At 37.0% G+C, this 14,655-nt stretch overlaps 1 protein-coding gene across 1 annotated transcript in view; it reads left to right on the top strand.

Moving 5' to 3' along the window:
- Positions 1-14,655, top strand: part of PLCE1 (phospholipase C epsilon 1) — a gene marked incomplete at both ends in the record, with an annotated part of 120,794 nt that overhangs the window by 60,610 nt on the left and 45,529 nt on the right. Inside the window, one exon of the mRNA XM_079535377.1 lies at positions 9,269-9,585. Within this exon, the coding sequence (XP_079391503.1) occupies positions 9,269-9,585 (317 nt within the window). The remainder of the gene's footprint in view (positions 1-9,268; positions 9,586-14,655) is intronic.

Genomic DNA, 14,655 nt, shown 5'->3' with positions numbered 1-14,655 from the left:
GTAGGTCAGATAGAAAGTGACAACCAAAACATTGCCTCAGCATCATTTGGGAGGTATGGTATGCTGTCTGGATGTAATCTTTGCTTAAACAGATGTAATTTCAGAACTAGCTTGAAAAATTTTATTGACCTGAAATTTAGTGAAAATTCTACCCTTAATCTGGTGAGGGAACTGAATTGTCTTATCCATTGCCTGGTCCTTAAACCATCTCTGAAAACACTGATTTAGTAATAGTGGAATCTGTCATCTTTGCACTGTAGTGATGTCACTTGCTAAGGTGGCTAGAAGTTACTTTTAAATCTGCTGTTGCAGTGTGAGGTGCAGCAAGGCAAATGCCATATTGGTGTCAAATAGCTTTGGGGACCTAATTTTCAACCAGTTGATTGCACACTTACTATTGATCCACCAAATTTGTAATTAACGTTCTTTTGGCAGGTGCTCTGAAATCAGATGTATGAGGTTTCATGAGCTACAGTAGGAGGTGAACATCCACAAAAATAGCAGGGCTCCGGTGGCCCATTGCCAAGCATGTATACTGGAAGCAATAAGGCTGCTTTCTGTATAAATGTAAGTGGTGGATCTCTTCAGACTTTTGGCAATACACATGCTGTTGGTTCATCCCTCCCTAAGGTCTGTGAACAAGCATTTGTGCCAGCCAAACCTTGCATAAGACGAAGTGCTCTTTGTAACTAAAGCAGCCATTTGCTTTGGTGGTTATCTGTTCAGTCACTATCTTCAGAGCTTGTTATTTCAGACACACTAGAAATGTTTGCTGTCTGGTCTAACCCATAGTATCACACCGATTCTTCTGCAGATATTCTGGAGGCACTACTAGTTGTCCCTGTGTATCTGCAGGAGGACACAGTCCCCAGCACTTTGCTAGCTGTCATGAACTGCAAAGCAATTAGGAAATCAGCACAAAGCATGAGTTTTTCTGAGATCTGCTGCTGTTTTGACATAGTGAAAATTACTGTTAAAAAGCCACTATCTGCATCTTTTTTTTTCTTCCAGTGAGAATACAGTCAGAAGCAAAACCAACTCATGCATTTCTTACGGACGGGTCTGTGATTGTTTCTATCAGCTGTAACCAGTACCAGCCAAACAGCGTGTGGAGCTGGAAATGCTTGGTTAATCGTATTGACTGACAGTATTTGTAACTCAGAGATAAACAGCCAAGTTCATCTTTACTGCATGATATTTCTGTGAATGAATCAAGCTAGCAGAGTGGTAAATCTCTGGGCTGCACTGCCATTATATAAGCAGCAGTGTAAATGTAATTGCACAAGGCACTTCGTAGCTGTACACCATGGATGCTGGAGACAGGCATAGCAGTCTCAGCTGAAGTCATGGTGATAATTCACTTTAAATTCCTTCTGTATAGTATGTCAGTGTGTGTATATTTAGATTACACACAGGGTCATCTAAATTGATTAAGCACAAGCAGTGCTTAAATGGCTTTTCAGTTCATACTTGTCAGAAGGAACATGTACCTGTTAATTCAATTTTAATATATAAATTAAATCTTCATATTAGTTTTCTTGAAACAATTTCAGAATTTGAATTAATGTTTCTCTGTGTGTGAATTTTGCCCTGTGGCAGTGTATGCATATCCTTTGTGGTAAAAACAAAACAAAAACAGTTATTATTTCCCAGGTCTAAACATATCTCAACAGTCCTGTTGCATATGCCATTTGTTTAGTGAAATTCATTTTCAGTCAGAAAGGATGAAGGAAGATTGTATCTCCAACTATTCACAACTTCTCTTTTTTTCTGGGGTTTTATTTGACTGATGCTGTAAGAAAACACAGATGAGCCTGCTTTTCAAAACAGAATCCTTCGCTGTTTCCTAAAGCAAGAAGTGATTTTAGGAATAAGCAGTCATTTGTAATTTGCTGCCAGGGTTACAAGCACTGCATATATTTGTCTCTGGCAAAAGCCTCTGTGGTGCACAGCTCATGAGATCAGGATTTAGTGGTATGCAATTGTAGTTTAATTCACTTATACGTCATTGTGATGCTGCCTTTTGTCAAGTTCTCTTCAGGGGTTTCATGACTCTGTTCAATGATAAAATCTCAGCCTGAATAGAAATACAAAGGCTGCTATGAAAATAATGCCTCCTAGTTTATTATGTTGGCCCTTAATAACAGATGTGGATGGTGGTGGTATGGCAGTAGAGGTTGAATCATCCCACCAGTATTCCATTACATATTGTTGGTGTGTGACAGATGGCAGCAGAGGGGCAGTCTGACATAATGGTGTCTGTCATGGAAGTGTATATGAAGCAAAGACGTGTCATTGAATTCCTCCATGTGGAAAAATGGGACCCACTGACATTCATGAATGCTTGTTGCATGTTTATGGAGGTCAAACAGTAGATGTGAGCACACAGTGAGAGTCAGTAGTGCATTTCAGCTGTGGCAACAGTGGGTCACCTCTGCAGGTGTGCAGGCTGTGGTTCATTGCTGGTGAAGATGCATAGGTAGTGGTGGTGACTGTGTTGAAAAATAGCTGAGAATTTGCTCTACAGTGTTTTTGTGCTCTTTGTATCTGTTGTAGTTTCCATAGAAATAAATAGGAGGCATTACTTTTGGAGTGACCTACATATTTATTTAGGCATTACAGTTTCTTAGAGATCTATTTCCAGCAAAATTCTGACTTCTCCAGGTGATGTCCACCTTTTCCCCACTGTTCTGTAGAAACCAGTGTTCTTTTAATCTGGCCTGCTGTGATAACTCATGGCTGCAGCACTGGAGAGCCCCTTCTGCAATTGTCTTGTTATTACCACAGTCAAATTAAACTCAGAGCATCTATTCACGAACGAGCTGTGAAGTTTGCTGTTTCTGTTTCAAACCTGAAAAAGTGCATCCAGAGTGTGTCTGTGATGTTACTTTTTTGAAAACAGATTATTTTCCTTACAGACCCTGGGTAAATTAATCTCATCTTCTTCAAATCACTGTCTGGGAATCTCCCTTTTCTCAGAATATTATCTTCTGCTCACTGATGCTCAGGTCATACTAAGCTCCAGTTTTATTTAGCATGAATGCCTTATGGTTCCACTGTTTCCCTGCTATTAATTTACAGTGCACACAGTTTTAAGAGGTAACTCACATTGCTTGGTTTAGGGATACTGAGAGAGAAAGTGTAGGTCTTCGATTTTTTGATTACCTGGCTAGTAAATTACCTGATAAGTAAATTTGCAGAATAAATAGGATCCACTGATTGCAGTTATTTCTGCAGTGAAATTGAATTTGCCCTTGATAATGTTCTATGGCAACCTTCCTACTGAATTTAATATCAGGCCTTCAATACTGGAGTGAGTTATTTGCATTCCAAATTGATGGCAGTGAATTCATGTTCATTAAAAGATAGAGAAATGTTTTTAATTATACAGCAGACAAACAGGAAATGAATAAACTCGCTGTTTCGGTTGTTGCAGTACTGGGATAGGATGAAGCCTATAGGACGCAGTTATAATGATCTGTATCTAAAGCTTGTGTTCAATTAAACTGCCATGCACTCCATATCTAATTGTTTTCTGTTCTAGAAAAGTTTTTATTGTATTTTTGCTCTTTTTGAACAGAATTCTTCTGTATTATCTATATTGACAGTTGTTCACCTTTGTCTCTTCTTCATGTTTTCATTGTAAATGTAATGCACATTGCAAAGGAACAGTTGGGGTGATGTCTGTAGCACTGTTTTCTAAAAACACTTCTATTAATCCAGTTATTGCATGATAGTGATACAATGGGAATATTTTTTTTTACTGATGTAGATACTTACAGTATGCATTACCTTTTAATATGGCTGAAAAAAATAATCCCCTAAGACTTTTGTATAATTTCAGTCACAGCAGTATAATTTCATGGACTCAATGTTTATTATCAGTCTGTTGTCAACTGAATAATAAGATGTCATAATATCCTTGATAATTACTTTTATTGTTGTGGTTATCGAAACCTGTTTTCTGCTTTAGAACACTTGGTTTTCACAGGAACTTCTCCCAGAAGCCTTCTAGATAGAGAACATTTGTTTAATGTTTCTAATTTTCGCGTTTATCATTTTCAAACCACTGATTTTGAGTAATAGAGAATACCTAATAGAGAATACTTTTTGTTTTTCTTCTCAAGATAAGTACGGAAGGAAAAGCAGCCTAGAAATAAAACTAATAATCCTATTACCTCATTTGTCAAATCACCAGACTTCTCTGAGAGTCAGCTTTCATTTCATTGGCAAGTTTACTCTTGCTAAATTGTACTTATCTCAAGAAGAAAGTGGCTTTTTCTGGGTGAATTCTCTCTGTAACGATGCATAGCAGATTCCTACACATATCAGTTTAAGAGTTAATATGTTTGAGTTTGGATGAAAGTAATTCTGTGCCACTGTCCTTACTTGGTCAGAATTCACATGGAAAGTGACGTGATTTTATCAAAGTACAAATTGAATGGTTGGCAACTGTAATTTTGGGCAGGATTAGCACTTCTGACATTTGTGTGGTTACATTCAGGGCGGTATTTGTTTTCCTTCTGTCTTTCTATGAATTCCGTTTATTCGCTGAAAGCCAGTACTGAATTTCTGCTTAGAGAAAACTGATGGCAGCAGCTCAACATTTATAACACGTTGTGTATCAGCGAATAATTTGTGTGAATGATGGAATAAAATCTAAGAAATAAGCACCTTTTAATTTTAGCTTTACGAGTAATATGGTAAATAAGCAGATTGTTTTGCTTTTGTTGCTAGGAAGTTATGCATGTTGCACAAGGACTGTTTAGTAGAACATAGAAACGTGGAAAAAATATGAAAGATTACAGTAATAAACACTGGCCCTTCAGCAGAATATTTAATGTTTTTATTGATGAAAGTATCTTTTCATTTTTCTTTAAAGTGAGCTCCTTGTTTTTCATTTTCAAAAAATCACAAATCAGTCTCATGCTCATATATCAAACACAAGCATAATACAGTTTAATAAAAAAAAGAAGATCAGCAAAAATCCAGGTTTTCAAGACTATCTTGGAACTTTCATGTACACACAAACACACATGCACAGGGGATTTACTTACTTAAATACTTGGGCTTTGTTTATTCAGCATAGACAAATTAAAGACTGAAAATTGAAAAGAATTGTGAAAATTCTAAGTTTTATACTAATAGAAGTTGAGTGCTTATTTGTTGATGCAAGAGCTCCTTAGTAAAACCTTGTAAAAGTTCTTTTTTGAAAAAAAGCAAAAGAACAATTTCTTCAGATAGCATTTTTTCAAGAGTTGATGTGCTGGGGCTGAATAATTCTCCAGAGCAGTCATTCTGTATTTTTCTCCCATTCTTTTATTAGAGAAGATGAGGCATTTTGTTCCCATGCATATCAGAAATGAAGTCAACCTGTGAGTCCTCTTTAAATGCTTGGCAGAGGTTATCTTGTTTTGATTAATAGAAGCAATGCTTCCTCTTTAAAAGATTATCTGCTTAGATTGTTTATCAAAAGGATAAACGAATCTGTCAACTCCAGTGTTAGACAACTTGCAAATGAATAGTGAAGGTCTTTCCCATTTTCTTCTGCAGTTTTAGCTATAAGTTGACATGGCACCACACAAAGAATATTGCAACTTGCTGCAGAGGCAGCTGATTCTCTAATTTTATTGAGAATTATCCCCTGCCTTAACTCTAAGCAGGAAGTCTGTGATTTTTGCCCGAAAGCAGTTTCATTCTGCAAATTAATCCCAAGACTATGAAGCGCAGAAAGATAGCATCTGTTTCCTGAAAGAGACAACAGAAAGCTGGAGGACTTGTAGATGGGAGTGATAGGAAGTTTCACAGCAGAAACCAGCAAACAGAGCAATGCAGATCAGTTTCTGACATGAAAAATTATGAAAGTTATAGACAGGAAAAAGAAACAAAAAAAGAGTCCAGAAAAAAAAGGGCTAGATTAGTACGGAAAGAGAGCATAGGAGGAGACTTTTGTGCGGGGTGTAAATCATGGGTGGGAGCGTGGTGCAGCTGAGTGGGGATCCTGGATTTTCTGTGACAGAACGCAGGAGGCTAGAAGAGGGAAAGATGAAAGATCAGATTCTGGAGGGGTGACGTATATCAACAGTCATTGTGTGCAAGGATGCGAATTATGGATATATTTATAGGTGTAAAAATATTCCAGGAATAAGTTATATTTCCACTTGTTCAGTATTTATATCCACACTTGAGCCATGAGGTATGAGCCTTTACAGTTCTGCTTGACTGTGCTCCTCTCCTTGGATATCAGCAGCGCTCTGCTGCAGTGGCTTATTTCTTGGGCTTTTAAGACAGAATGCTTTTCTAGTTCTTTCATTTTAACAAAGACTTAAAAATACTAGTCTGTAATTCAGTTTTTGAAACAGGAAGAGTTTATTTAGTTTGTATTTCCCTCCAAGTGCAGCAGTAATGGTGGTTGATCTTATTTAGCCTGTGACCAGTCATCTTAGCTTCCATGATAAGATTTTCCTTCTGAGAGCTTCTTTTTCCTGTTAAAATGAAGCTGTTTAAAATTAAGATGTTGCAACAGAGCATGGTGCTGTCCCTCAGTTTCATTGAAAATGCATTGAAAATGCATTAGCTTTCTGCTGGTCTTGATCAATGGGCAGTGAGTAAAATGAAATTTGGGTGATACATTTCCAGCAGTTTCAGGGAGTCTAGAAGTGCACTGTGGATAAGTCCTCTTGCACCCGGTCCTTTCACTGTTTAGGGCCTTGTTCTTAGATGTGTGAAACAGTAAGAAGCAGCACTGAGGAGGGCTATACCTAGGCATGGCAGTTCTGGGACAATATGCAGTGTAGCCCTGTTGAAAGTGTGAATCTGGAAAGTTTTTGTTGTTGGTATTGTAATGGAGAAGGTAAATTTTTGAGGATTCCTTACAAGCATCCAAAATCTCATCAGCAAGCAGTGCACTGGGGAATAGCTCATCTTCAACCGTATGTTCTTCCTCCTCCCTGAGTAGCTACTTGACTGGTAGTCCGTACGGTGCTATGCTTTCCTTTGCTATAATATTGATAGATAATAATTAAGTGTCTGTAGCTGTAGTTGCCAAATAATGTTGAATCAGCAAAGCATCTATTTCTGTGACGTTAGATTAGCCGTACAAATCTTGTCTCGTGTGCTTTCTGATCTCCTGCAGCCAAGCCAAGTTCTACCCAAACTGAGCTCAGTCCTGTCCAGAACCTGGTGCCACTGATGGTGAGGACTTGTTGGTGATGGGGATACTTTAACTGCCCCCTGGGGGCAGATTGTTCACCCATCAGGCTGTTGTTTCATCTGACAAGGATCCAGCTTCTGTGCTCTTAAGACTGCAAGATGCAGCACTATAAGTGGGGCTATTTGCAAGATTCCCTTCAAAAGTATGTAGCTAATATGAAGTAGAATGTTAGCACAGGCTCAGCCTGTACATCCTGACTGTAGCATGAGGCACAGGAGAGGTGGACACAACAGCACTTCTCTGCTTCTCTGCCTGGATGCTCATCCTGCCTGGGAGGTGTGTGAGTTGGGAAGGAGTCTTCTGGGGGCAAATGGATGGGAAGAGATTTTCTGTTGAGTTCCTTATCCTCTTCTTTCTTTTTTTCTGCTTATGACGGTGATAGTTCAGTTCATATATGCAAATGTGCAACTTCTATGATATCAAATGAGCATTGTTTTTATTTTTACACATGCTTAAATTCTGTTATAAAGTTAAAAACAGCCCAAATGAGCTTTCAAGAACTTTTTTCTTACTAAAGAAGGCAGAACTGATCTGCATACAATGAAATGGAAAACAAAACTGGAGCAGAACTGGAGCCCCATGTAGAACCAAAGCCAACACTGAAAGAAAACCTAGAAACTCACAGCGATTCAACCGCTGCCCAAAACAGGATCAACATGTCAACATGGTGTTCTTAACTGTCTTTTTCTCTGATCTTTCTTGCAGGAGTTTCAGTGACAGATTTCTTCATATCTGTATTGTCCTTGGAGTTGCATCTGTTCTGTACTGTCTAACTGGAATATTTCTTACAGCGAATTAAGTCCATTACTTTTTTCCTTGCCAGTCTATGCTCAGAAATGATTACTCCTTGGCTCTTTCCGAAGTGTTTAAGTGCTTGAAAATTTCCCAACAGGTTCTGTTAGCCCACCAACTTTATTTAGGTCTGGTGTAATTTATCTTCCAACCTTTCGTGAACTACATGAAGAAAAGGCATTTTTCTGTCTTTTTTGATCACATTTTCTGTAAAAAGAATATAGCCAGGGAAAAACCATGTAGCATATTTTGTTTGCTACAAGGGAATGAATTGTAATCAGTCAGTACGAACATTTTGCTTTAGAGAACAGAAGGAAGATGTGCACCATGTGTGAAATGAGAATGCGTTGATATGAAAAAAGTCAAGTTACAAAGTAGATCTGGAGTGTATAATCCATTATGTGAGCAAAAAACCTCTAAAGGTATAAGCAACACTGAAAAATAAACTCTTTCTTCCTGGGAAGAAATATGCTAATATGAGTGTTTATATATTTAAGTAATTTTTGAAAAATTATTGTTCAGAGTGCCTATTCTAAACTTATCATGTCAGAAGACTCATACTCACTATTTTGGAATCATTGTGTTGATATTTCAGGCTTCCTACATGGTTTTACAAAGTCTGGCTTCTTCCATCTTAGGAAAAGTTTTATTTTTCTGGGGATGTTGCTGTTAGGACATTATAAAACTACCATGAATCTTTTGTAATAATGGATAAAACATGCATACTCCCAAATATATGCATTTTTCCAGAAGAATGAAAAATATTTTGTAACTTTGGACTTTTTTTTTAACAGTGCAGTGAGTTCAGATGAGTTGTATCTTACAGCAAGAGGAATATGAAGAAATGCACTAACTGCAAAGGTTTTGCTATATCATTGTACGCTATTTCTTGAGCCAAGAGACTCCCACTGCCTCAGTCTGTACTACAGACTCTGACATGGAGGTGAAGTAGAGTCAAAATGATCCTTTTGGCATGACTTGCAGGTAGTTGCAGCAGGTGTTTGGATAAGTCAAGAAGCGAGCACATTTTGGCAGGTAGCTTGACAGTCTTTGAATATCGCATTACCCACTGCAGTTTTAGACATGTATAAGGAAGGAATGTATTAGGTCGTTTAAATATAAAGTAATTTCAAAGTACTATAATGCTGAGTAAATGAATGAATGGTTTAAAAGAGCAACGGGAACAAGTTGTCTCACTTTCACACAGCCCGATCCAAGAGTTAAAGGAGAAACCCAATAAATTTTTTATTTGTTTTGTTTCAGAACGTCAAGCGTGTACATCTATGGCTGGCTCCAGTGTCCTTCCCTCCAACGTGGCTGGTATCAGCAAGGAGCTCATTGATCTGCAGCACCTCATTCAGTTCCCAGAGGAGGTTGCCAGCATTCTCACTGAACAGGAGCAGGAGCTCTACCGGAAGGTCTTACCCATTGACTACCTCTGCTTCTTAACCAGGGATTTGGGTAACGCTGAGTGTCAAAGCAAGCTTCCTTGTATTAAAGCTTCCATATCTGCTACTATTCTTTCTTGCCCAAATGGTGAACATAATGCTGTAGAAGATCTTGTGACAAGATTTAATGAGGTAAGACAAAACCTTTAAATTACTTTTTTATAAGTTTTGTTACCTGGTATGTGAGTTAGTCATTGCTTTTGTGCGTTGGTTTGTTTTGTTTTGTTTTTTGTCCCTCAGAGAAGAGTTCAGCTGTAAGGACAGTTTTTTAACATGTGAATTAACAGTGAGTTTAGCCAACTAATTTCCACTGAGGAGTTATGTGACCAATTTGCTCAGTGAGTCTGGAAAACTGCAACCTAAACTTGTGTTGCATGTGGCAAAGGAAATAGGAAGAAAACAATTGCAGGCATATATTTCTTTATTCTGACAAAGTGGGGTTATTTTTCAGTCAGTTTATTATTTTGCTCAGGAGCAGTTTTATTTATTTGTTTTGGGTTTTTGTAGACTAAGCACGATCTTAGGAGCCAGGACAGAAGTATTATAAACTACGAATTTCTGTGTTCTGTATAATGTAACTACATCAACCTGCAGTGTTTTCTTATTTATGGTATTGCTATGTGTGTTTTGAAGAACAGTATATAAGTGTTGTTCTTTGGCATGACACAGTTGCATGAATCAAATCCTGAACTGTTTTCTAGAACTTTTCTTTCTTTTTCCTTATTTTTAGTGAGGTGATCTCTTGAAAAACTCAGTAGAAATTTGAAATAAGAAAATAAAAACAACCCAAGCACCCTAAGAAAACAAAAACAAACTCATAAACCACAGAAAAAAGAAAAAAAAACACAGAAAACAACCCAAACCTGACCTAACCCAGAGAAAAATCTGAATAAAACCTCAGTTCTCAGAGTTTTCAGTTGCAGAAAAATGAAGTAATTTCCTTCTTTTTGTTGTGTGAACCACATGCAATATTAACTTTTTAAATTCATAGAAGTGGAGTAAAATGAAGATGGCTTTGACTTCTACTTTTTTAGTTTCTTATCCAGGGCATTCTTCTTCTTAAATAAGAGATAAAAATTGTGCAGTATCAAGAAGAGAGCACAAAATTAAGTAGATAGAGCAGAGGAGGTAAGAACTTCATGTTTGGTGAACATCAAAGGATCACAAACTGAATATTTAGCATTTTGAAGTGTTCCTGCTTCTTGCAATTTCCCTAGATACAGGAACTAAAATATTGTAAGTATGTTGTCTTGTGTCACCTAATTCCATTATAGGAACATAAATAAAAATTGCAACTGTAATATTTGGTCTTCAGACAAAGCCTAAAAGTTATTTACATTAGCTATGATTGCTGTATTTAGAAAATACCATATCTGGTGCATAGCTGGAGAAGAAATCCAGCTTCTGCTCGGCCCTCCTCGCTGTGATATTTCTCTTACCATGATCATCATAGTAAGGGCAGCAGAAGAACAGTGAAGTTGTCAATTTCCCATGTGCTTGGTGAGACACGCTGCCAGAAGAGTTGGTTGGGGCATTTTGCAGCTTGCTGCACATGGGAGATTAACCTTTGTGTGTTCCGACGCTGAAACAGTCAACAAGATTGGAGATCAAATACATTTAAGTTAAGAAGTTTTGTCAGAAATGACTGAGATTATTCCATATCAAAATGAAGTTTAACTTCAAAGTTGTCTCTTAGTAAGATGTTCAGTATTTTTTAATGTAAGAGGGTTGTGAGTTTGCAATTTTTGTGGCTTAGCATTACTCATCTGTTGATTTTGCAGGATGGTTTTTCACAGCATTTGATTGAATTCCTGAGTATATGATGCATAAAACACGTAATATTTAGCGCATTAAATTATTTTAAGAATAGACTGGAATAACCTCTTTAAACATAGATGTTATATGTTTAAATAGAGTTATTGTAAAATATTTACTGTTTCTAATAAATCAGAATTTTCTATCTGTTTTGTCTTATGGTGGAGTGTATCAGTTGCCACAGCCAATCACAGGCATGGACTTCCAAAATGCCTTTGTTTATAAATGGCAAGAAAATTCTTGTGCAAAGAGTCATGCTTTTGTTGGCAAAAGTCACTGAGTGCCTGCTGATTATTTTGGCATTGCCTATAGAAATACTGAAGTGTATTTATAATGTGGGAGCCAGAATGAATTTTGAGATGACAGGCTTCTGACACACAATGGGAAAAAATCATCTAATGCCACTGTTCTTTTCAATGAGCAATTATATCTTACAGAGAATTTTTCAGGTAGCAATATGCTTTTTAGTCACATTCCTGATATACATTATGGGAATGTGCTTGTAACACTTTTAGAATGACACTGAGTTGCTGTTTTGTGATATGGATGAATTTTGTTATTGTTTAATAGAACAAAACTGACATTTCTGTGGAAGCTTTCACTGAGCGCTAGAGCACTATTATATAACAAATCAATAATTAAAAGTAATGAATATTCAAAATAATTGAAATACCATTTAAAAAAATGAGTTTTGGTTGGTATCTTACTAAGGTCAATTTTACCAGCATTGTTTATTGCTTAAATTCCAGTAGCCAGTGACAGAATATGAGGATGTGGCACAAAGCTGTGCCAGGGGAGGCTCAGATGCAACACTAGGAAAATTCTCTTTACCATGTACCAGTCAAACACTGGTACAAGCTTTCTAGAGAGCTGCTTGGTGTCCCCTGGCTGCCAGTGTTCAGAGGCATTTGGATAATGCCCTCATTAACATCCTTTAACTTTTAGTTAGCAATGAGAGGTCAGGCTGTCACCTACTGTATGCTTTAATTCTTCCTGGTTCTTATCTGGATGGTATTTCAATAAATTTCTTGGAGTTTTTGGACATAAATGACAGTATTTAGACCTCAATAGTACCTAAAAGGAATGGGAAAAAAACGCAGGAGAAGGTGTTTATGGTGGGTGGTCAGCCTTAAATGTTTGGTATGGAAATGGTCTATGAGAATTGCAGAACAAAATCAGAAGTCAGTTGCCCTCTGCAAGTAGGTAAAATTGGCACTTGAAGACAAATGCATACTAAAGAACTGCTGTTATTTTTCCATTCCACTCTCATTTGTGGCATAGTGTAGTAGTGTAAGAGTGGATACACTGTCTAACATTAGAGGAAGACTGTTAAAAACCTTTTCTTTTGCTTTATTTGCTGGATAAGGTGTTTTGACTTAAAGTATTGGAAGTGATTCACCTATCATATTAGTACTGATGATCAATCAGAAACAATTTCCAAAGGTATGGTCTTTTTTTCTCTAGAAAGGGTAGACAGTTGTTGGACCTCTTGTCCACTAGTGTTTCACTATCAAGACTGATAGGAAAAAAGCTTGTAGTAAGTAAGTAGCGTAGAGACACTGAAGATGGATAGCACAGATTAAAGCTGCTGTCAAACACTCCATGAATAGTAGCACAAACACTGTGGCTGGCAAATACTGTACTGTTGAGGCTGGAAAACAGAAACTGCCCTTAAGAGAGCATGGTGGCTTAGTCTTGACATAGTTACTGGAGGACATTCAGACATTATGTATTTCCTCTTGTTTTATCTTGTCCTGGGTTTCCAAGTAACAGTTATTTTCATATGTGTTAATTGAGGTGGCTGCCATGACAAGTAGCTTGAACTCTCAGTGACTTGTTTCAAAAATATGTTGGGAGAAAGGTCACTTGTGGGTGCTCTGTGAAATCAACACAAAATACAATCACTTTCAATGACAGATATATTTTCTGATTACATTTTATCTATATTCTTAAAATTTGAGCTAATTCCAGCTCTCAAGTTTGTTATTTCACAGGATAATAAAATATTCACAAGAAAAAAAAAAATCTTATAATCAGCTAAAGTTGCAGTTTGTTTTCAGGACTTACTGTCTCTGATGAAGCTTCAGAAGTGTTGAAGTTAATATGACATCTATTTCTGATGCTAAAAATTTCCATTGTTTATATACATGTATGTACAGACTTCCCTAGAAGCGGTAGATGATAAGTCATCTTAGGGATTCTCACTGAAGTATAAATGACTTCTGTGATGCTGCTATAGAAGGACTGATCGCTACTGTTTAAGATATAGTTGGAAAAGATAAATTAAAAATGATGAAAGAATTAGAGGACTTTTCAACATGTGGTGAACTACGCAATATTTGGAAAGGGAAAAGTTAAAAACAAAGGATAACCACAGAAGGAAAAGAGATGCAGATGAAAAGTATTACAGAATCACTATCATTACATGCTGCGCTGCAAAATGAATCTAGATGACTATGTAATAATATGCTCTGTTTAATGAGGATGAGAGAGGATCCAAAGGAAATGAGGCCATGTTCATAATACGTTTGCCATGCACATATTTCAGTTAATGAAGAGCAAATAGGTTCCTCTACTTAGGAAAAAAAAAGCACCCATGTGTTCTGCAATTAACAAGGTGCTAATTCACATGTGCAGAACAGATCCAATCAGTTGCTTTGGTGGGGTAATGCAATAATGTGGCATCAAACACTGAAAACCAGGCAAGGAATTTTGTTCAATTTAGGAAAAAAAAAGAAAAGAAAAGAAAGAAAATTATGTTGTGTTGACCTACATATACAGCTATTCTAAGGCAGCACACATTCATGGATATCTAAATGTGGACAAAACAAAATATTTGCTTATTGGAAATATTTTATTGTAACACTAGGATTAAAAAGATGACTTTCTTCAGTCATTCCTTAATTCTGAAGTTCAGATTAGACTTAACAAATACACAAAGCCCAAAGACAAGTTAAAACCTATTAGGAAAACGTTTAACTGATACTCTTCTGCACTTGAGATAGGTTCTTCAGCTTTTGTTGTGCTTCCAGTGGTCATTCTGGTTTTCTAGGGTGAGAGATTTTAATCGTTGTAATCTCAGCTATTGTTGTCTTTCTGTACAGCGTAGCAAACATAACAAAAAATCCATAATTTCAAAATGCACTTAAAAGAGAAACTGGAAATATGGAAAGTGACTTTGTTTTTTACTTAATGTTTGGTAGGAAAATTGAGCACTAAAATTAGCAGTAATGGGTAGCTTTACAAAGCTGCTGTATGTTGAGGCTGTTAGACTCTCCAATACTGTACACATAACAATAATAGTAATATACTTTTTTACTCCAGTAGAGAACCATGCTCTCTGTTACCCATCTGTTGTGTTACAAAGTGTGCCATTTCAGTAGACCG

Source organism: Tetrao urogallus, assembly GCF_951394365.1.
Source record: "Tetrao urogallus genome assembly, chromosome: 5".
In the NCBI taxonomy this organism is placed as follows: Eukaryota; Metazoa; Chordata; class Aves; order Galliformes; family Phasianidae; genus Tetrao; species Tetrao urogallus.
This window is presented reverse-complemented; position numbering and strand designations above follow the sequence as displayed.